The sequence below is a fragment of the Salmo trutta genome, chromosome 30 (genome assembly GCF_901001165.1).
Source record: "Salmo trutta chromosome 30, fSalTru1.1, whole genome shotgun sequence".
NCBI classification, from domain to species: domain Eukaryota; kingdom Metazoa; phylum Chordata; class Actinopteri; order Salmoniformes; family Salmonidae; genus Salmo; species Salmo trutta.
The window spans coordinates 12,545,716-12,570,173 of NC_042986.1; the positions used below are offsets into that span (position 1 = coordinate 12,545,716).

General features: G+C 45.7%; 1 protein-coding gene across 2 annotated transcripts in view; it reads left to right on the forward strand.

Annotated features, from left to right (window-relative positions):
* LOC115167975 (membrane-associated guanylate kinase, WW and PDZ domain-containing protein 3) overlaps positions 1-24,458 on the forward strand; it is a 192,016-nt gene that overhangs the window by 128,971 nt on the left and 38,587 nt on the right. For both annotated transcript variants that reach the window (XM_029722779.1, XM_029722778.1), the window contains exons 2-3: positions 5,190-5,306; positions 16,931-17,050. In XM_029722779.1, coding sequence (XP_029578639.1) covers positions 5,190-5,306; positions 16,931-17,050 — 237 coding nt within the window. The remainder of the gene's footprint in view (positions 1-5,189; positions 5,307-16,930; positions 17,051-24,458) is intronic.

The following is a 24,458-nucleotide window of genomic DNA, read 5'->3' on the forward strand; positions in this document are numbered from 1 at the left end:
CCTGTAAATGTGCCCATTTTGGCATGTGATTAGTATTTCTGATTTGGCTTAATGCACCACCACTTATGAGCTGTGGAGCTTCTCAAGGTAATGTTTCACCTTCACCTCAAACAGCAAGAAAACGAAGTCTGTTTTTTCATCCACTGAGAATGACAATAGTTCCTCAATGTATTTTAAAAATCTTTCCAGCTCTCTCCCTTTCAATCACCCCTCAGCGTGAAAGGGAAAAATGTTGTTTTCTGATCCAGTGGAAATAAAATAGGCCTATCTGATTACGTCTTATACCTTGAGCAAATAGCCCACAGCTGTGTCTGCCCGAGCTCACTGTTGTAGGAAACTCTGAGGGCCCAAAAATATTTTATACAATGTTGCAAGGAGCTTCAGGCCAGGCCCAAGTTAATACTTGATACAATGTTTCAAGATGGTTGTAGACAGGCCATGCATAGCCAGTGTGATTTCTAGGATATTTATTTTTATCAGGATATTTTCTACCTGCAGGCTTCTATATTTTTATTTGTTATTTTTACATAGTTGGCAATGGCAATATAAGTTACTTTTTAGGTTTGTATCATTTGAATGGAGTTTTGATTAACCACATGACAGTGATTTTGACACCTGTCAAAGCAGACCTCTTGTATGGCGTTGGGGTGGGCGAGGGGTTTTCTGATGTCAACGTTGTAAACGGAGTGCCCCGTGGTGGTGGTGGGGTTATGGTGTGGACAGGCATAAGCTACAGGCATTGAACACACTTGCATTTTGTCAATGGTAATTTCAATGCACAGATACAGTGATGAGATCCTGAGGCTCATCGTCGTGCCATTCATCCGCCTCCATCATGCTTCAGCATGATCATTTACGGCCCCATGTCGCAAGGATCTGTACACAGTTCCTGGAAGCTGAAAATGTCCCAGTTCTCCCATGGCCTGAATACTCACCAGACATGTCACCCGTTGAGCATGTTTGGGATGCTCTGGCTCGACGTGTACGACAGCGTGTTCCAGTTCCAGCCAGTATCCAGCAACTTCGCACATCCATTGAAGAGGAGTGGGACAACATTCCACAGGTCACAATCAACAGCCTGATTAACTCTATGTGAAGGAGATGTGCCACGCTGCGTGAGGCTAATGGTGGTCACACCAGATACTGACTGGTTTTCTGAACCTCTTTTTTTTAAGGCATTTGTGACCAACAGATGCATATCTGTATTCCCAGTTATGTGAAATCCATAGATTAGGACCTAATGAATATATTTTAATTGGCTGATTTCCTTATATGAACTTTTACTCTTTGAAATTGTTGCATGATGCGTTTTTATATTTTTGTTCAGTGTATTTCTATTCTTTGTTATTACGTATTGTTCTTCTTACACATTGACCTGCATTGTTGGAGCTCGGAGCTTAAGATTTTAACTGTACCCTGTAACGAAGGTGGAAAAATACCCAATTGTCATACTTGAGTAAAAGTAAAGATGCCTTAATAAAAAAGGACTCAAGTAAAAAGTGAAAGTCACCCAGTAAAATATTGGTCTTAATGACGTGCTAATTAGATAGCAGCTGGGGCACTAACATGGAATGACCTCATTAAAGACTATTTCGTGGCAGCACTGCCTCTCCCTCTGACAACTGTATGTAGACATAATACGACATTTGAAATGTCTTTATTCATTTGGAACTTCTGTGAGTGTAATTGTTTTTCACTTTTGTTTATTTTCTACTTCGCTTGCTTTGGCAATGTTAACATATGTTTCCCGTGCCAATAAAGCCCTTGGAGAGGGGGAGCGAGGCGGCGAGAGAGAGGCGGCGAGACGGACAGAGGGAAGGAGGGAGAGAGACGGAGGGAGGGAATGAGGCGGCGAGACGGAGGGAGGGAACGGAGGGAGGGAGAGAGGCGGCGAGACGGAGGGAGGGAGGGAGGGAGAGAGACGGAGGGAGGGAACGGAGGGAGGGAGAGAGGCGGCGAGACGGAGGGAGGGAACGGAGGGAGGGAGAGAGACGGAGGGAGGGAACGGAGGGAGGGAGAGAGGCGGCGAGACGGAGGGAGGGAACGGAGGGAGGGAACGGAGGGAGGGAGAGAGGCGGCGAGACGGAGGGAGGGAGAGAGGCGACGAGACGGACGGACGGACGGAGAGCGAGAGGGAGGGAGGGAGAGCGGGAGGGGGAGGCGGCGGAGGGGGAGGCGGCAGAGGGGACGAGGAGGAGGAGGCGGCGAAGGGGAGGACGACGAGGAGGACGAGGCGGCGGAGGGGAGGACGACGAGGAGGAAGAGGACGAGGCGGCGGAGGGGAGGACGACGAGGAGGAAGAGGACGAGGCGGCGGAGGGGAGGACGAGGCGGCGAGAGGGGAGGAGGTGGCGAGAGGAGAGGGAGATGAGGAGGGGGGAGGTAGAGGAAGGAGGAGGAGAGACGGGTAGACGGATTACGTTAGGAAGCAGGGCCAGTGTAGTGAGAAAAGAAGACAAATGAGGGATAGGGAAGTGAAAGAGGAGATGGGAGGTTGATTGCTTTTCAGGAAGTTATCTCACAGATTGTTTTGAGAGTGAGGAGTCCTGTGGAAGGGGCTTGGCTGGGCTGATGAGACTCCATGACTTGGGAGGGAAAGAGAGAGAAGAGGGAGAGATAAAGAGAGAGAGAATGGAAATGAGGATGGGAGGGTAGTGGTGGGTTCCCATCCCATGTGCGATTTGCATCATCATCATTCTTCTCTTTCTCTCTCCCTCTGTTTTTAATGATTCCCCAACTCCCCCCACACGTACACACACTACTCTAATGCCCAGACGACGACGCACAAAGGAGCCCATTGTCTTCCGTAGCAGCCTGGCTGTCAAGTGATGCGCTAGCTGTCTCGAGGCTGTACAGTATGTGCGCGCGCTCTCCAGAGATATGACTGAGCAAGCTGACGCTACCTGACAGCCAGGCTACAAAAGGTTGCCCTGACCTGCAAACACACACACACACACACACACACACACACACACACACACACACACACACACACACACACACACAGAGGGAGAGAGAGTGCGCATTCTTCAGCTCTAGTGTTCAGTGATAACAATTAGCGCCGTCCACTGTCTATACTTAACAATGCCCCCGTGCACAAAGCGAGGTCCGTACAGAAATGGTTTGTCATGATCGGTGTGGAAGAACTTGACTGGCCTGCACAGAGCCCTGACCTCAACCCCATCGAACATCTTTGGAATGAATCGGAACGCTGACTGCGAGCCAGACCTAATCGCCCAACATCAGTGCCTGACCTCACTAATGCTCTTGTGGCTGAATGGAAGCAAGTCCCCGCAACAATGTTCCAGCATGAAGTGGAAAGCCTTCCCAGAAGAGTGGAGGCTGTTATAGCAGCGAAGGGAGGGACCAACTCCATATTAATGACCATGATTTTGGAATAAGTTGTTCGACGAGCAGGTGCCCACATACTTTTGGTCAAGTGGTGTACCATTCATACTCAGTACTCAAACTGTTTACGTTTGACACACGCTCTCATGTTGCAGTGTATTACAAATGTCCTAGTGCATTACAAGGCAATTAAGACATTGACTTTTTGTCACATGATATTGACTAGGCCTGTATGAAAGATTATGCAAGTCCCTTACTGGCTTTCTGTAGATCCTCACAGGGAATGGTGGTGCTGAATGAAGCACAGAAAATGTACTCTAAATGTTTTTAGTAATCAAATCTATATATACTATACTATGGGCCTCTTGGGGACAGTTGGGAATAAAATGTATTAGTATTCATCTGAGCCAACCAATGGAACGCAACTAATCTGCCAACTCAGTGGGCAGTCCCTTTCAACACCATGGGGGACGAATCAGAGTGCAGGAAAGGCTGCGACTTGTTTTGATTCAATTTATTTGTGAATAAGGTGGGGAAAACTCACCACAACACCGCTCGCTGCCTGTAAACTACTGAGCCAGCCAGCCAACATCAGTCGGGCCTGTTCCTCTAGGCATACACACCGCGTGATGCTATAAATGGATGGTATTAAAGATTAATATTTAAAACCGTGCGTAGGCTGGGCTGCTTAAACATTTCAAATGTGTTATTCTCACCAGATTCAGTTTGCAGATATTTTCCCTCCTTTTAAATAAATGCATTGCTCTGTGCTCCTTTAATTTACACTATGTGAGTTTCTGGGGAGTACCCACAGTGATTTATTCAGCCTGTTACATTCACTGGGCTTTCGTTCATCAGGGGTGAACCAAACGAAAGCACGTACCCTGCAGCCAGTGGCGGCTGCCTGTGTGCTCAGGGAGAGGAACAATGGGTATCTATGCTAACAACACTGTAACTGGCGTCCTCTCAAAACACATCCTCTCCACCCTGAGGGGACACACAAACCAGCCTCGAAACAGCTGGAGACTGAACTGCTCAGAGAGGGATCCTGTTCAGACACCAGGGGAATGTTGGCTCTCTATCTTTTCTTTGTCTCGCTCCCTCTACTTGCTCCGAGGGGAATGCCTGAATTCCCCTCCTTCAGGATGATTGCACAGCCCCCACACTTCCTCGAACTCCGCCTGAACTTCTGTTGCTCCTCCGTCAGAAACTCCGAGGCAGCGACAGTGCCAGCCATTGTGTTCCTTTCTTACTCATGTATGCATCTGGATACTTGGTGATTCAAGGCCATTCATATTTAATCATATTTCTCTACCGACGCAGCCTATAGGCCTCTGCTCGGTCTCCCTCGCCCCATGCACAACAATGCTGTCACACAGCCACATCTTTGAAGTTTCAAAACTGTCCTCCTTCACGTATTCTCGGTGGGGGGGGCGTGCTTTCTATCACGGGCACCTGTCAGAGAGTTGACAAGTGGTTTTGAAAAAGATGATAGATGGTTGTCGTCGACACACTGGTATAGCAGGTAGCCTAGCGGTTAAGAGCGTTGGGTCAGTAACCGAAAGGTCGCCAGTTCAAATCCCCAAACCGACTAGGTGAAAATAGGGTCGACGTGCACTTGAGCCTAATTGCTGCTGTAAGTCGCTCTGGATAAAAGCATCTGCTAAATAATGTAAATGAAATGTTTTCAGTTGAGAAGTGGTTTTAGGTGGTTCTCGTCTACACACTGGTGGTAATGCATTTTGAGGTCCCGACTGTTTAGGAATGTTCGTGGGGAGTGTAAATGAACATTGTGTGTGTGTGTACTGTACTGACCCAGATGTGTTGTCCTCCTCTTCACAGGCAAGGTACTGAATACAGACCTGCGTCACTACCTCAGCCTGCAGTTCCAGAAAGGTTCGTTGGACCACAAGCTCCAGCAGGTGATCAGGGACAACCTGTACCTGCGCACCATTCCCTGTGAGTAGTAACGTCCCGGGCTCCCCATGTGTCTCTGTTCTCCTCTGTGGTCACTGTCTACTCCACATGTCCCTGCTCATTACAGCTATTCCATGTGACTAGGTCACATTTAGATCTCAAGACAGATAACGTCACTGGTGGCCACTAGCACGTCACTAGCCAGCTAGTTTCTTGGTTGATTCTATTTGGCCCTGCCGTCACATATAAATGCCCAATAAACAGCAGAGCAGTTTGCTGTTCGCTGAAGGCCACGGTCCTTCTCCCATGAGCACACAGTGCTTGGCATTCATCAGACCCCTCCACGGTATCTGCCCCGGTGGAAGAAGGAAGAGTGATGAGAGGTAGATTGCCTCCTCAATCACACTCCTTCCCTTCCACCGTCCCATCTCTCTGGCCCTCTTCCCGTTTCACTTATCATGGTTCTGTGTGTATAATCATGGATTCCTCTCCTCTCTCGAACTGGGGGCATTCTCAGCCATCACTGAGGTCTACAAAGCATCCGTCAAACCTTCACTATAAAAGCGATCAACGTCACACCCACACAACCACTATTTGATAGATGAGTGAGGAGATATCGCTCTCCGTTTTCAAATACTAAAATGTACACCTTGGAAGTTAATGTCCAAGAATATTATATGCATTTATTTTATGTTTAATTCATTTATATTTCCTATTCATTTCTTCTTCTACGGTGCATAAGAGTGCTACCCACTTTGAATGACTGCCCTTGAAATCTCTTAAGTGTCTCTGATTCCTTTAAAAACTGGGGGATGAATAGGTGGTGTGTAAAAGCTTTCTATTTTTATACCCTAGTGGTTTTTAAAGGACCATAGGGCCAATTGGCCGGATTCAAAGTGCAACGTGCCGATTTCTCTACGCTACTCTGACGAATTAGATGGCAATTACTCCCCATTTCGCCATTCATGAACGTCATGTGACTAATTTATATAATCTTTGTGAGTCAAGGTTTTAATTTGCATATATATAAAAAAAATCTCATTTGCGACTTTGTTATGAGGGAGAGCCGTGCATAGTCTCCTGAATGGTGTCGTATAATGCTGATAATTGGGAATAACAGGCACCAAAATAAATTGCTTTTTCGCTAGACAATACAGTATATCTGTTTAGTCTGTCAGTTTCATGAGTCAATGCATTGTTAATGTTCTCAATATGTAATTAATGAAGGGTTATATAGACAACTGCAGACATTTACGTTTAAATAGTGTTTTATGAAAAATCATATAAAAACGTAATAACCAAATGTTCCCTCTAAGTAACCCGAGACTGCCGAGCAGCTCCCCGGGACTTCGCACAGAACGCAGAAGAACTTTCATCCCAACCACAGAAGTACGAGATTGAACTTCACTCAACTTCCTAGAGTTTTCCCTTTTAGTTAAACCTATTAATGTTTCCCTTTTACTGTGGCAATTGTGATCGAATCAACGCAATATTAGCCACTTTCAATGCGGCATACCGGATCAAAACAAACTATGCAGTAGATTTTGTTGTAGGCAAAACGCATCGGGGTAGGATTCGATTGCCGATTACTCGGCCGTACTCTACACAGACTGATGCAGCATAACCAATCAGAGCTGCAGTAGGTCTATATGCAAATAGGCCATTGCCATATATGGATCTGTGCCATTTTACTTTGAACTGGACTGTGTTTACAGTAGATGCGCTTGTTTTGAGATCAGAGCAAGAGCTGCATGTAGCCACCTGTGCAACATTTGCTCATATCATTTGCTAGTTAGTGAGTTATTAGCCCAGTTATAGATCATTTGTAGTCAGCAATGGGGGAGTGTTTGCTTCCGACGAGATTACAAACGTGTGCATCTTTGAAAAACTAGTCAGGTAAAGAGCTTTTTTTGTCTTAAAGGGGCAACACTATTTTGAGACAGGCTTGAATAAGCTAAGTAGCCCATAGGCAGAGGGTAGCATCATTTGTCTGATTCTCTGTAATAATAATATGGGAATAATGATGCATTTTATTTTGTAAAGTGTTTTCTTGGTTTCTTGCATCAAACAACACAACAACAACATTTTCAGTCACCTCCTTGTCTGAAGGACAAGTGGATATTAATGTCAAGCCCTGTTTTTTTCAAAAGTCTCATGGAATGTACATTAGGTCATTGAACACCACACATTGGCTGCTACTGTAGGCTGAACGATAGAACAGCTATTTCCATGTTAAAATGTTATGGGATGCTTTTCCCCCAATTGTTTTTGATGGTAGGCCACTCTGGTAGGCCTTCATTATGATCAGAAAGCCACAGTAGCCTACTTGACCACTGTTAAAACTGTAAAGCGGGTACAGCCTCAGTGTTCACAGTAAACACGCGTTGGAAGTTGCACAGAATTTTCACAAAGTTCAAGTTTACGCTCAGCAGACCTGAAATTTGCTCAATGCCTCATTTTTTTTTTTTGAAGGCACATTGGTCATAACTCTATGTAAGTACACCAGGGCTAGGGCAGCTCGTTTAGATATTCATTTACAGTATGTCTGTACAGTAATACACTAGCATTTCAAGCAGTGACCCTAGTCTAAGCCTAGTCTCTGGTGCATGGCTGTTAGTTTATGCCTGCTCCTCATCCGTGATAGGGGTTATGTTATGATGGTGTGGTCATCATCAAAACCACTGTGGTGCAGCTGCAGTAGGTCAACATATGTCCAGTGGTGTATTTAAAGGGAAAATCCACCCAAAACCACTCATTCCTTTAATTTACAGTATTTAAATAACACTGAGAACAATCTTTTTTTTTTTTAGGAACAAATGTTTCATTTTGGCGTTTTATAATAAGGTTGGTAGCAGCATGGAAAATCGTTGTGGAAATCTGCAGCTCAAGTTGACTACAAAATCCACAATGGAATGCTCTCTCTATGGGCGGACTGGCTGGCAAACGTAGCTACACAAGGTAATACCGTAAGACAATATCAGCATTTAAAGTAGCTAGTTAGCTGTAAAATCGGCTAAACAAACAGCACTATCAATTTCACCGGTATATTCACCACGTTCAACCTGAAGATCTATGTACCTCAGAGTGGAGTCTGACATTCACATTGGCAGATATACATTTGAGGAGATGGGGAAACGTTGCCCATGCTACGTCAATGGGCCGTGCGGTGTATTCTGGGACGAGGAGCGCGCTCCTTGAAAGGATTGAATGGGAGTCTATTGGGCACTTTCTATAATATCTCTGGCAATGGCACCATGTAATGCACCCTGGACTAAAGAGGCAGACAAATAGGAAAAATGTGCTAGGCCCTCCGTTAAATTACAAGTTTCTCGAGGTAGGAATATTGCAAAAATATGATCAATGGCTCATTCGAGAGAAGACATCCTCCCGAGTTATGACATCGACCAGGATTGAAATCTGACATGTATGAAAGACGCTTTCACGATTTAAAAGTCCTATTAACTTCCAGTGTAGTGAGTGACTTTATCACAGTGCTATGTCATAAACCGTCTGGATTTCTGGCTGCATGTGTAAATGTAGTCTGAGTGTTGGAGTTTGCCTCTGTCTTTCCGTAAATGTACAAAAACAAGAAAATTGTGCCGTCTGATTTGCTTAATATAAGGAATTTGATGCATAGCATTTACTTTCACTTTTTACTTTTACTCAAGAATGACAATTTAGTACTTTTTCCACCACTGTACTTAAGTATATATACAACCAGATTCTTTTAGATTTTCAGTCGAGTAGTATTTCACTTTTACTTGAGTAATTTTCTATTAAGGTATCTTTACTTTTACTCAAGTATGAAAGTTGAGTACATTTTCTACCACTGCATTTGTCCCACTTGGCCACTGCTGTTTATGTGACTGTGATTGGCCTTCCACAGTGCAGGGAGCCGCTACTTAGCCACTGCTGTTTGTGTGACTGTAAATTGCCTTCCACAGTGCAGGGAGCCGCTGCTTAGCCTGTGCTGTGTGACTGTGACTATGGCCTTACACAGCCAGGGATTAGGAATGGTCTCAGTCTCTCCCTGGGAGCCAGAATGGCCGCCTGGCTGCGCTCTGCCTCTCCTCATTAGAGCCCTCTAAATGGCAGCTCAGAAAGAGGAGCGTGACTTCTCTCCAGTCCCCTCCTGAACACACAGGCAGAGGCATCATTAAAGCTCCCAGGAAAGAAGGGAAGAAAATGAAGGAAGGAGAGTCAGTGCCAGGGGTCCTTGAAGCTCGGCGGAACCCTCTGCCTTCCTCTCTTCTCCTCTAAGCAGTAATATCCGTAGGGGCACCGCAGCAAGCTCTAAGAGGCTCACTGGGAGATAACAAAGAGAGAAGGATGACAGAAATATAATAAAAAGTGCCCCCTGTATTCAATTTAAAGAATTGCTTTCTCTTGACAAGATGTAAGAGTCTTACGTTAAACTTTTTTTTTTATACCTGGGGAAACAAAAGACTAGGTATTAGATCCTGGCTCTGTATCTTCCTTCTGTTCTGATATCCAGGGTGATATGCCCCATACTGCCTGCTCAGGATTGTATGTCTTGTCACTGACTAAAGTTAGCTGAGCCTGGCCAATGGCTCACAGTATCTATCTGGAGTATTGACATTATACAGCGTTGAGTTATGTAGGCCTAACATGTTTATTGCATATCAATGTTTATCACTTTGTGTATTACTTTCTCTATAGTGTGATAAAGAAAAGTCAATAAACATCTCTTGGTGTATCCTCCGAGACCCATCTTCAGAACGCTACTGGTTTTCCCCTTTTACATGACTATATAGTCAGATTGAACAAAATATGCCCTTCTTCCAACAGGGCCAGGTCTCAGTGTGACTATGTATGACAGCTTTCCAGCGGTAGGTGTTAATGTTTCTCCTGGTCTCCCTGTAAGAAGCTTAAGCAGCTGGCAGAGTTTAACGGTGGTGATGCTTCACTGTGTAAACTGATACCCTAATAGTTTTTTTTTTTCTGCGACAATTGGCATCTGCAGGTGTTCGTGCGTACGTGTCACAATCAGAGATGGAAGAGAAAGGAGACCCCACTCAGTTTTTTTTCTGTTTCAATTGAAGTCATTCAATTGGGAGAGCCACCCAGTTAAACAGACAAGAACTGACACATTTTTTGGGGGAGAGCCTCCCAGTTAAACAGACAAGAACTGACAATTTTTTTCTATGATAAATGGCCTGAGTGAACTATATATACACTACCGGTTAAAGGTTTTTGAACACCTGCTCATTCAAGGTTTTTATTGTGTGACTTTAGTCAGTGATCTCCCTTTGAGTCAATCTGTGACTTAGAGCCTGGTTAATTTGTAAGTCGCTCTGGATAAGAGCGTCTGCTAAATGACTTAAATGTAATGTAAATGTTTATTACCGGCAGCTCCATTACTTTGGCTGGACACCAAGTCATTCGAGGGTTTCTTTAAAAAAAAAATTTTTTTAAACTATTTTCTACATTGAAGAATAATAGTGAAGACATGAAAACTATGAAGAAACACATATGGAATCATGTAGTAACCAAAAAAGTGTTAAACAAAATATATTTTATATTTGAGATTCTTCAAAGTAATCACCCTTTGCCTTGATTAATGTTTTTCCAACAATCTTGAAGGAATTCCCACATATGCTAAGAACTTGTTGGCTGCTTTTCCTTCACGCTGTGGTCCGACATCCTTAACCATCTCAATTGGGTTGAGGTCGGGTGATTGTGAAGGCCAAGTCATCTGATGCAGCACTCCATCACTCTCCTTCTTGGTCAAATAGCCCTTACACAGCCTGGAGGTGTGTTGCGTCATTGTCCAGTTGAATTTGATTTTTTTTGCAATAAGCCCAAACCAGATGGGATGGCGTATCGCTGGACAGTGCTGTCGTAGCCATGCTGGTTAAGGATGTCTTGAATAATTCTAAATAAATCAAACAGTGTCACCATCAAAGCACCCCCAAACCATCACACCTCCTCCTCCATGCTTCAGGATGGGAAATGCACATGCGGAGATAATCCGATCAGCGACACCGCGTCTCACAAAGACACAACGGTTGGAACCAAAAATCTCAAATTTGAACTCAAATTTCCACCGGTCTAATGTCCATTGCTCATGTTTCTTGGCCCAAGCAAGCAATTCCACAAATTAACTTTTTTGAAGGCACACCTGTTAATTGAAATGCATTCCAGGTGACTACCTCATGAAGCTGGTTGAGAGAATGCCAAGAGTGTGCAAAGCTGTCACCAGGCAAAGGGTGGCTATTTGAAGAATCTCAAATCTAAAATATATTTTGATTTGTTTAACACTTTTTTGGTTACTACATGATTCCATATGTGTTGTTTCATAGTTTTGATGTCTTCACTATTATTCTACAATGTAGAAAATAGTAAAAATAAAGAAAAACCCTTGAATGAGTAGGTGTTCTAAAGCTTTTGACCGGTAGTGTACATCTTCATTTATCCACCTTCTTTGCCACGGTATTCCACTGTCTGGACTGGACCTCCCACCTGTTCCACAACAATACACTTCCTCATGGAGAAAAGTGCCAATTCATGTTCACTACATCCACCCCAAACAACCCAATACCTTTTCATGATGTTTTTGTTTTGTTGCTGCTCTGTTCAGTATTGTTTTAGTTCAATTGTTTAATTTTTTCAAAGGTGAACTTTTTGAGAACATGAACAAAGAATGGAAGTCAATTGAAATGTTGTCTCCTAGTGCTGTTTTTGTGGAGTTTCTCCCAAATCTTTTTGCTTACCACCTCTCTCTCCCTCACCTCTCTCTCCTTCAGCTCCCTCTCCCTCGCCTCCCTCTCCATCACCTCCCTCTCCTTCACCTCCCTCTCCACCTCCCTCACCTCTCTCTCCTTCACCTCCCTCTCCCTCACCTCCTCCTCCCGCTTCATCACCTCCCCCTTACCCTGATCCCAGCACAAACTGTCTTCGCTGCTGTCTACATCAAAAGACCTGTCCTTGATTATCCTCTACCTCAAAAGACTTGATTGATTCCTTTATTCAACTCGAGTTGCGTCCCCTCTCACATTTCAGATTTTTACATCACAAGGACGACCTATATGACACTCATGCAGACAGGCAAGTCCAAATGGCTGTGCAAACACAAGAATACCGTATTCTGTTTTTCCCATGTTTCCCTGTTCAAGGATTCTCATATTACTGCCTTTGTTGCTCGTCTGCTCCTCGTTTTCAATCTCAGAATACAATAGTCTACTTTATAACCAGGTTTAAAGCATTTCAGATGTTAGTGCTCTCACAGCAGCAGTAACAGATGAACATTACCACAGGGTGGAGGGAGGGCAGGGGGGATAGTATTAAGAGTCCATCGGTGCTCCGGTCAGATTGCTCTTCACGTGAGGTAAACACCCAATTACATCTGAGCTGATTTCCCTGATGCGGAAAATGTTTCCAATATACAGTGAGGGAAAAAAGTATTTGATCCCCTGCTGATTTTGTACGTTTGCCCACTGACAAAGAAAGGATCAGTCTATCATTTTAATGGTAGGTTTATTTGAACAGTGAGAGACAGAATAACAACTAAAAAATCCAGAACAACGCATGTCAAAAATGTTATAAAATGATTTGCATTTTAATGAGGGAAGTAAGTATTTGACCCCCTCTGCAAAACATGATTTAGTACTTGGTGGCAAAACCCTTGTTGGCAATCACAGAGGTGAGACGTTTCTTGTAGTTGGCCACCAGGTTTGCACACATCTCAGGAGGGATTTTGTCCCACTCCTCTTTGCAGATCTTCTCCAAGTCATTAAGGTTTCGAGGCTGAAGTTTGGCAACTCGAACCTTCAGCTCCCTCCACAGATTTTATATGGGATTAAGGTCTGGAGACTGGCTAGGCCACTCCAGGACCTTAATGTGCTTCTTCTTGAGCCACTCCTTTGTTGCCTTGGCCGTGTGTTTTGGGTCATTGTCATGCTGGAATACCCATCCACGACCCATTTTCAATGCCCTGGCTGAGGGAAGGAGGTTCTCACCCAAGATTTGACGGTACATGGCCCCGTCCATCGTCCCTTTGATGTGGTGAAGTTGTCCTGTCCCCTTAGCTGAAAAACACCCCCAAAGCATAATGTTTCCACCTCTGTTTGACGGTGGGGATGATGTTCTTGGGGTCATAGGCAGCATTCCTCCTCCTCCAAACACGGCGAGTTGAGTTGATGCCAAAGAGCTCCATTTTGGTCTCATCTGACCACAACACTTTCACCCAGTTGTCCTCTGAATCATTAAAATTGGCAAACTTCAGACGGGCATGTATAGGTGCTTTCTTGAGCAGGGGGGACCTTGCAGGCGCTGCAGGATTTCAGTCCTTCACGGCGTAGTGTGTTACCAATTGTTTTCTTGGTGACTATGGTCCCAGCTGCCTTGAGATCATTGACAAGATCCTCCCATGTAGTTCTGGGCTGATTCCTCACCGTTCTCATGATCATTGCAACTCCACGAGGTGAGATCTTGCATGGAGCCCCAGGCCGAGGGAGATTGACAGTTCTTTTGTGTTTCTTCCATTTGCGAATAATCGCACCAACTGTTGTCACCTTCTCACCAAGCTGCTTGGCGATGATCTTGTAGCCCCTTCCAGCCTTGTATAGGTCTACAATCTTGTCCCTGACATCCTTGGAGAGCTCTTTGGTCTTGGCCGTGGTGGAGAGTTTGGAATCTGATCGATTGATTGCTTCTGTGGACAGGTGTCTTTTATACAGGTAACAAGCTGAGATTAGGAGCACTCCCTTTAAGAGTGTGACACCTGGGAGCCAGAAATCTTTCTGATTGAGAGGGGGTCAAATACTTATTTCACTCATTAAAATGCTAATCAATTTATAACATTTTTGACATGCGTTTTTCTGGATTTTTTTGTTGTTATTCTGTCTCTCACTGTTCAAATAAACCTACCATTAAAATTATAGACTGATCATTTCTTTGTCAGTGGGCAAACGTACAAAATCAGCAGGGGATCAAATACTTTTTTCCCTCACTGTATTTATACATATTTTCAATAAGGGAACAACATGTTAAATGGACCAGCTTGTTGGAGTTAGTTGCACTGCACAGACCGTTACCGTTCGCAGGATTGTTGAATGACTGCAGGCTTAGTATATACTGCCATGTATAGTACTGCAGTGTCCAGATCAAAACAAGGATTTCCGGGGATTTAGGGTGAAAAATAGAGGAGGATGGAGAGAGAGGAAGAAAAAGGTTAGAATGTTCAACTGTAAGATTTTTCAACTGTTGCTTTTCGCTTATTGTCGGAACAGAAAAGAAGGGCCTTGAGGAGAAATACGATCTTTTGAGCTCTGGAGATGAACAGACCTCGGAACTCCTTCAAAAAAATGTTTTTTTTTGTCCCTAAGGTCATTTATTGCTGGCAGGCATAGGATAGGAAGACACAGAGAATAAGAGACAAGTAATGGTAACTGTAATTCCTATATGAATTGCCAGTGAAGTTATTATTCATACATCATGGCTCAGGAGTGGACATTAATCCATCCATCTATCTCTCACTGTGGCTTTGAAGCCTGACTGTGTAGAGGCCCTCGGGGGTTGATTCAGCCAACTCAGGCATTAAGTTGGCCAACCAACCAACCATCCAACCAACCATCATCCAGTTTAAACAAGCTCTCAGGTCAATCGCCTACTCTGTTTCTCTGAGAGAAGGTTTTCTACATGAGGGTTTTCTACATACAGTTGAAGTAGGAAGTTTACATACACGTTAGCCAAATACATTTACATTCAGTTTTTCACTACCTGACATTTAATCCTTGTAAAAATTCCCTGTCTTAGGTCAGTTAGAATCACCACTTTATTTTAAGAATGTGAAATGTCAGAATAATAGTAGAGAGAATTATTTATTTCAGCTTTTATTTCTTTCATCACATTCCCAGTGGGTCAGACGTTTACATGCACTCAATTAGTATTTGGTAGCATTGCCTTTAAATTGTTTAACTTGGGTCAAACATTTTGGGTAGCCTTCCACAAGCTTCCCACAATAAGTTGTGTACATTTTGGCCTATTCCTCCTGACAGAGCTGGTGTAATTGAGTCAGGTTTGTAGGCCTCCTTGCTCGCACATGCTTTTTCCGTTCTGCCCACAGATTTTCTATCGGATTGAGGTCAGGCTTTTGTGATGGCCACTCCAATACCTTGACTTTGTTGTCATTAAGCCATTTTGCCACAACTTTGTAAGTATGCTTGGGGTCATTGTCCATTTGGTAGACTCATTTGCGACCAAGCATTAACTTGCTGACTGATGTCTTGAGATATTGCTTCAATACAATCACACAATTTTCCATCCTCAATTTTCCGTCCTTCCTGCAGCAAAGCACCCCCACAACATGATGCTGCCACCCCCGTGCTTCACGGTTAGGATGGTGTTCTTTGGCTTGCAAGCCTCCCCCCTTTTCCTCCAAACATAACGATGGTAATTATCGCCAAACAGTTCTATTTTTGTTTCATCAGACCAGAGGACATTTCTCCAAAAAGTACGATCTTTGTCCCAAAGTGCAGTTGCAAACCGCAGTCTGGCTTTTCTATGGTGGGTTTGGAGCAGTGGCTTCTTCCTTGCTGAGCAGCCTTTCAGGTTATGTTGATATAGGAGTCGTTTTACTGTGGATATAGATACTTTAGTACCGGTTTCCTCCAGCGTCTTCACAAGGTCCTTTGCTGTTATTCTGGGATTGATTTGCACTTTTTGCACCAAAGTACTTTAATCTCTAGGAGACAGAACGCGTCTCCTTTTTGAGCGGTATGGCGGCTGCGTGGTCCCATGGTGTTTATACTTGCGTACTATTGTTTGTACAGATGAACGTGGTAGCTTCAGGCGTTTGGAAATTGTTCCCAAGGATGAACCAGACTTGTGGAGGTCAACAATTTTCTTTCTGAGGTCTTGGCTGATTTCTTTTGATTTTCCCATGATGTCAAGCAAAGAGGCACTGAGTTTAAAGGTAGGCCTTGAAATACAGGTACACCTTCTATTGACTCAAATTATGTCAATTAGCCTATCAGAAGCTTCTAGAGCCATGACATCATTTTCTGGAATTTTCCAAGCTGTTTAAAGGCACAGTCAAGTTAGTGTATGTAAACTTCTGCCCCACTGAAATTGTGATACAGCAAATTATAAGTGAAATAATCTGTCTGTAAACAATTGTTGGAAAAATGTCTTGTGTCAAGCACAAAGTAGATGTCCTAACCGACTTGCCAAAACTATAGTTTGTTAACAAGAAATTTGTGGAGTGGTTGGAAACGGGTTTTAATGACTCCAACATAAGTGTATGTAAACTTCCTGACTTCAACTGTAACACTGTTCATCTTCCATTTTGGACTATGAGAGGAGAGAGGTGGTTATCTACACTCCTCCAATAGCTTTATTACTTTACTCTTACCTTACTCGTTAATGTTACTTGCTCAATGTGTGGAAGCTAATTTAGCATAATTATGCCCACATTAAAATAATCTATTCATAGCTTGGTTTCTCAGCAACCCCCCTTGGTGTAAGCTGTGCTCGATACTGCCATGGGGTCCTGCAGGATATGAGGACACAATTCACATCCCTGTGTGCATGATGAAAATGGTGTCCACCCATCTCCTGTTCATACATAGCTGGATCTGCATCACGACTCTGCCCCAGAAAAGGGTCTGTTTTACTCACTTTATGTTTGTTATGTCTTTTTCCAGGTACCACACGACAGCCCAGAGAGGGGGAGGTTCCTGGGGTTGACTATAACTTCATCAGTGTGGGGGAGTTCCGCGTGCTGGAGGAGAGTGGCCTGCTGCTTGAGAGTGGAACCTATGACGGTAGGCATGGGGGGTTTTGGGAGGTGGTCTATGGCAGTAGTTACCGAAGTGTTTTACTCAGGCCCCCCTTTCCAGCATTGGGGAACATCCCGCGCCCAACGTCTATTTCTACGGGCACATGCACTTCTACACGTTTTGTTATGGGGTGCAGATAAACTTTTGTAGTTTTAAAGCAAATTTTCTTGCAACTCTATTCATTTTGCCGTGTCTAACGTGTATTCATGTGATAATCGTGTGACTCAATCTTTACAATAGATTGTGTGGGCTACAGAACCTAGCTAAAAAAAACGCTAGTTGACCTGGATATTTCTGCCGAGTTATAAATAGCTCTCTAATGTATACAATGACTGACATGACAAGAGGAACTGATGATGCACAACCCAATTAAAAAATTGCACCTTGCGGATTCTACTATTACAACTTTGTAGAGTAAGTTGAAAGAACAACTGGTCTAGGGGAGGGTGGAGGGGAGCAGGGGAGATGGAGAGGGGAGGGGAGTGGACCCTACACAGCAATAACAATTTCCTGAGGATGCATCACAAAATGAATCCCCGTGACTTATGCATTTGTTTGTATAGTATCTGCTGAGCTGTCGCCGTCATCCAGGTCATCAGATAAACTCAATATAAAGATAGCATTCATACCATTGGAAATGTGAAATGAAGTATCTCGCTTTTTCAAGAGCAGAATAGCGTTGTCCCACTTGTGATTCAAAGTAGGTTGATGATTTGTATGAAGCCAGCGGTCAGCATTGTGACACAGAACCCTGGGGGCTTGTACCCTCATAGCCAGTTGTATCCAGACTGCACCAGTACGCAGGATAAAATATACATCCACACAGTGAGGCAATATAGTAGGCTGATCTTCATATGGCTGCTTCAGCTCAGGATGCTCGTTATTAATGTAGGGCCTTTTGACCTCTGAGGGATCTCCTCTGGACAACTGAGACGCACACACACGCACACACACGCACACACACACACACACACACACACATATATATATTCTCTCTCTCTTTCTCTCTCGGCTCATAACAATGAGTTTTTGTTCACGGGGGGAATGTGTGAATTTAGTCAGTGAGTTTGAGTCAATCTGTGACTTACAGCCTGGTTTATTACCGGCAGCTCCATTACTTGTGCTGGACACACCGTCTCATTCAAGGGTTTTTCTTTATTTTTACTATTTTCTACATTGTAGAATAGTAATGAAGACATCAAAACTATGAAACAACACATATGGAATCATGTAGTAACCAATAAAGTGTTCAACAAATCAAAATATATTTTATATTTGAGATTCTTCAAAGTAGCCACCTTTTTACCTTGATGACAGCTTAGCACACTCTTGGCGTTCTCTATTGACTGGTACTGCATGTGTGGATGGGTTGGCTGTTCCATCACCCAGGCTGTCACTGGGACTAATCTCTGTGATCTTTGGACAGCCGGGCAGTGGCTGTAGAGCTGATCTCGGTCAGGGAAAGACTAGGTCCAGGGTTCCAGCTGTGTGATAACCATTCTCTCTCTCTCTCTGTGGTGTGTGGGTGTGTGTGGATGGATGGATGGATGCACACTGCATATTTTATATATATATATGTGATGGGCCATTACTCCGCCCAGCAGTGCCCCAGTCTTCAGGCAGCCTTCGCCTCCTCCAGCCGCCGCTGCCTGCTGTTTCCCAAGCTTGTTGCTCATTCATGTTCTCTCTATTTAATCCCCTGGTTCTGTTCCCCGGTGGACTCTGCTCCGCTTTGAAATACCCTAGCCTCTCTACCCGCTCTCCCTACCGCCTGGGCTCTCCCTGTTGCTCTGGCAACACCGGTGTCTCTCTTTGCCTCTCGCTCAGGTGGCCCTCAACTGCAGGGTAGCTGACTCAAACTCAGGGAGGAAAGTGCCAACAAAGGTTAGCCCTGTATTATTTCTCGGGAGGCACAGAGAGGCTGATAGGCCATGAGTAGTACTCTTTGCACTTGAGAGTTGTACCTCGACTCCAGATCGGGGAAGTGAGTCTATACGCCGCGATTCTTAACTTCGCTTCCTCCTCTCTCTAAGCGCTCAGTATGGATGCCAGCCAGGGCAACATGAACGGTGGATTATCGAAAAACCGAGATAATTGGAGAGAACGAAAGCAACGATGCAATACAACCAATATCGACAAATGCTGAGATAAGAAAGTCCGGGTTTGTTTGTTGACGCTGTGGGTCTGACTCAGTGTGGTTCTGAACGAGGAGTCGTACCAGGGATTACTGTGCTCTTTCCAGTGATGATGTTGCACTGTAGAGAGCACAGAGCAGCAGATCACACGGCAGCTCTGATAGGTCTTTCAAGCGCTCCCGTAAAGCAGCGTTACTGAAGATGAGACCTGCCAGGGCAATGGGCCAGGACTTAGGAGGGAAGGAAAGGGTCAAGGTGCTGCAGTGGCGAGACACACACACAGGCAGAGGAGAGTCCTAGGGAGGAGGATTAGGAAACGCTCCAATGCTAAGGAATGTCAGAGTTGCGGAATACACAATCAAGTTGGTGCACTTTCGGTTGTTTCATTGTGGCTCTAAAAAGACAAACGCATTGTCCAAAAGAATACAGACTCACTCAGTGCAGTTTACTGTAACCCCCTTCATCCGAACATGCAGCCATGTTCTGTTCTAGATGGTGGCAGTGCATTCGCTAAAGCGGGGACTTGAGGAAAAACTGATCAGAGGCAGCGGCTCTGGTCCTTCAGCACAGGCACCTGTAGTGCCTCTACTAGACGTCTCTATTAGACTACAGGGTGCACCTGTAGTGCCTCTACTAGACGTCTCGACTAGACTACAGGGTGCAGCTGTAGTGCCTCTACTAGACGTCTCTACTAGACTACAGGGTGCACCTGTAGTGCCTCTACTAGACGTCTCGACTAGACTACAGGGTGCAGCTGTAGTGCCTCTACTAGACATCTCTACTAGACTACAGGGTGCAGCTGTAGTGCCTCTACTAGACGTCTCTACTAGACTACAGGGTGCACCTGTAGTGCCTCTACTAGACGTCTCTACTAGACTACAGGGTGCAGCTGTAGTGCCTCTACTAGACGTCTCTATTAGACTACAGGGTGCACCTGTAGTGCCTCTACTAGACGTCTCTGCTAGACTACAGGGTGCAGCTGTAGTGCCTCTACTAGACGTCTCTATTAGACTACAGGGTGCACCTGTAGTGCCTCTACTAGACGTCTCTGCTAGACTACAGGGTGCAGCTGTAGTGCCTCTACTAGACGTCTCTACTAGACTACAGGGTGCAGCTGTAGTGCCTCTACTAGACATCTCTACTAGACTACAGGGTGCAGCTGTAGTGCCTCTACTAGACGTCTCTACTAGACTACAGGGTGCAGCTGTAGTGCCTCTACTAGACGTCTCTACTAGACTACAGGGTGCAGCTGTAGTGCCTCTACTAGACGTCTCGACTAGACTACAGGGTGCAGCTGTAGTGCCTCTACTAGACGTCTCTACTAAACTACAGGGTGCAGCTGTAGTGCCTCTACTAGACGTCTCTACTAGACTACAGGGTGCAGCTGTAGTGCCTCTACTAGACGTCTCTACTAGACTACAGGGTGCAGCTGTAGTGCCTCTACTAGACGTCTCTACTAGACTACAGGGTGCAGCTGTAGTGCCTCTACTAGACGTCTCTACTAGACTACAGGGTGCAGCTGTAGTGCCTCTACTAGACGTCTCTACTAGACTACAGGGTGCACCTGTAGTGCCTCTACTAGACGTCTCTACTAAACTACAGGGTGCAGCTGTAGTGCCTCTAATAGACGTCTCTATTAGACTACAGGGTGCAGCTGTAGTGCCTCTACTAGACGTCTCTACTAGACTACAGGGTGCAGCTGTAGTGCCTCTACTAGACGTCTCTACTAGACTACAGGGTGCAGCTGTAGTGTCTCTACTAGACGTCTCTACTAGACTACAGGGTGCACCTGTAGTGCCTCTACTAGACGTCTCTACTAGACTGCAGGGTGCACCTGTAGTGCCTCTACTAGACGTCTCTACTAGACTACAGGGTGCAGCTGTAGTGTCTCTACTAGACGTCTCTACTAGACTACAGGGTGCACCTGTAGTGCCTCTACTAGACGTCTCTACTAGACTACAGGGTGCAGCTGTAGTGCCTCTACTAGACGTCTCTACTAGACTACAGGGTGCAGCTGTAGTGCCTCTACTAGACGTCTCTACTAGACTACAGGGTGCAGCTGTAGTGCCTCTACTAGACGTCTCTACTAGACTACAGGGTGCACCTGTAGTGCCTCTACTAGACGTCTCTACTAAACTACAGGGTGCAGCTGTAGTGCCTCTAATAGACGTCTCTATTAGACTACAGGGTGCAGCTGTAGTGCCTCTACTAGACGTCTCTACTAGACTACAGGGTGCAGCTGTAGTGCCTCTACTAGACGTCTCTACTAGACTACAGGGTGCAGCTGTAGTGTCTCTACTAGACGTCTCTACTAGACTACAGGGTGCACCTGTAGTGCCTCTACTAGACGTCTCTACTAGACTGCAGGGTGCACCTGTAGTGCCTCTACTAGACGTCTCTACTAAACTACAGGGTGCAGCTGTAGTGCCTCTACTAGACGTCTCTACTAGACTACAGGGTGCACCTGTAGTGCCTCTACTAGACGTCTCTACTAAACTACAGGGTGCAGCTGTAGTGCCTCTACTAGACGTCTCTACTAGACTACAGGGTGCAGCTGTAGTGCCTCTACTAGACGTCTCTACTAGACTACAGGGTGCAGCTGTAGTGCCTCTACTAGACGTCTCTACTAGACTACAGGGTGCAGCTGTAGTGCCTCTACTAGATGTCTCTACTAGACTACAGGGTGCAGCTGTAGTGCCTCTACTAGACGTCTCTACTAGACTACAGGGTGCACCTGTAGTGCCTCTACTAGACGTCTCTACTAAACTACAGGGTGCAGCTGTAGTGCCTCTAATAGACGTCTCTATTAGACTACAGGGTGCAGCTGTAGTGCCTCTACTAGACGTCTCTACTAGACTACAGGGTGCAGCTGTAGTGCCTCTACTAGACGTCTCTACTAGACTACAGGGTGCAGCTGTAGTGTCTCTACTAGACGTTTCTACTAGACTACAGGGTGCACCTGTAGTGCCTCTACTAGACGTCTCTACTAGACTGCAGGGTGCACCTGTAGTGCCTCTACTAGACGTCTCTACTAGACTACAGGGTGCAGCTGTAGTGCCTCTACTAGACGTCTCTACTAGACTACAGGGTGCAGCTGTAGTGCCTCTACTAGACGTCTCTACTAGACTACAGGGTGCACCTGTAGTGCCTCTACTAGACGTCTCTACTAAACTACAGGGTGCAGCTGTAGTGCCTCTAATAGACGTCTCTATTAGACTACAGGGTGCAGCTGTAGTGCCTCTACTAGACGTCTCTACTAGACTACAGGGTGCAGCTGTAGTGCCTCTACTAGACGTCTCTACTAGACTACAGGGTGCAGCTGTAGTGTCTCTACTAGACGTCTCTACTAGACTACAGGGTGCACCTGTAGTGCCTCTACTAGACGTCTCTACTAGACTGCAGGGTGCACCTGTAGTGCCTCTACTAGACGTCTCTACTAAACTACAGGGTGCAGCTGTAGTGCCTCTACTAGACGTCTCTACTAGACTACAGGGTGCACCTGTAGTGCCTCTACTAGACGTCTCTACTAAACTACAGGGTGCAGCTGTAGTGCCTCTACTAGACGTCTCTACTAGACTACAGGGTGCAGCTGTAGTGCCTCTACTAGACGTCTCTACTAGACTACAGGGTGCAGCTGTAGTGCCTCTACTAGACGTCTCTACTAGACTACAGGGTGCAGCTGTAGTGCCTCTACTAGACGTCTCTACTAGACTACAGGGTGCACCTGTAGTGCCTCTACTAGACGTCTCTGCTAGACTACAGGGTGCAGCTGTAGTGCCTCTACTAGACGTCTCTGCTAGACTACAGGGTGCAGCTGTAGTGCCTCTACTAGACGTCTCTACTAGACTACAGGGTGCAGCTGTAGTGCCTCTACTAGACGTCTCTACTAGACTACAGGGTGCAGCTGTAGTGCCTCTACTAGACGTCTCTACTAGACTACAGGGTGCAGCTGTAGTGCCTCTACTAGACGTCTCTGCTAGACTACAGGGTGCACCTGTAGTGCCTCTACTAGACGTCTCTACTAGACTACAGGGTGCAGCTGTAGTGCCTCTACTAGACGTCTCTGCTAGACTACAGGGTGCAGCTGTAGTGCCTCTACTAGACGTCTCTACTAGACTACAGGGTGCAGCTGTAGTCTAGCAGAGACATCCATTCACACGGTCTCGCCCTCACAGGAGAGGAATGTGGAGGTGACAAGGGTGGCTGTGGAGACAGTCAGCTTTGCCTGCACTGTGCCAGCAGCGGAAGGGAGCCTGTCTTAACTCTGGAGCACAAGATGGGCTCTGCCTGCAGCTGGCTCTGTCTGGCTGCCTCAGGCACTCTGCCGTCGAGTCTGTGAAGGATGGGAATGCTGCTAGGCAAGGCTGCACAGTGGGAACTAACCAGGAGGAAGAGAGACGGCTCATCCTCCATGATTAAAGAGTGTCTGTGTGCACGGCCTTGGCTGGCTAGTTAAGTGGCAGAGAGAGGGAGAGAGTGGCAGAGTAAGCAACAGTGAAAGAGAGGGGAGGGATAAATGGAGTGGGGGGAAAAGGGCGAGTGGTAGAGCAGAGAGAGAAGGGATAAGACTCTCGAGGCAGCGTTCCAAACCCCAACACGAGGGGTTTCCCCAGTTCCCGCATCCCTAACACACTCAACGCTTCCCATCGCAAAGCCATAAGCGGTGCGTGCATAATCTCTGTCTCCTAGTGTGCTACCGCTATGCTTTCACCACAGAGACAGATGGAGAACGGGGACGCTTTTTAGCACACAAGGCCACGAGAGGAACAGTGAAACTGAGAGGACAGGCGTGAGAGCTCAGACCTTACTGGCGCTCCTATCCCCGTTTTGGGGGCTGCTGCCTATACTCTGTACTCCTGTCTTACAGAGGTTCTCACGGGTTGTGATGCTCTGGCAGCTGCTGCCTACTCTATCCAGATGGCATGACTTCTCCCACACTACAATACAGTACCACTGAGTACCTGGCCCAGGCCCTGGATCCGCCTGGGACTGGACCCACACAGCCTGGTCATGGATAAGGAACGAAAGGGAAGGTTAAAAGGTCATGTCTCCCACCAGTTGTACAGAGTAGTGCTTTACCATCTGCATAGTGTATGTGAAAGCTGACCTGACTGAACTGGAATTAGCATGTAGTCTCTGTAGGTAGTGTTGAGTAGTGCTGATGAGGTTGGTTGTACACGTAGAACAGCCTGAAAGACCCTCCGTGTCCTGTCCTGTTCGTTTGTTGTCGTCATTATGCTCATGGGTCCGTCTTGCTT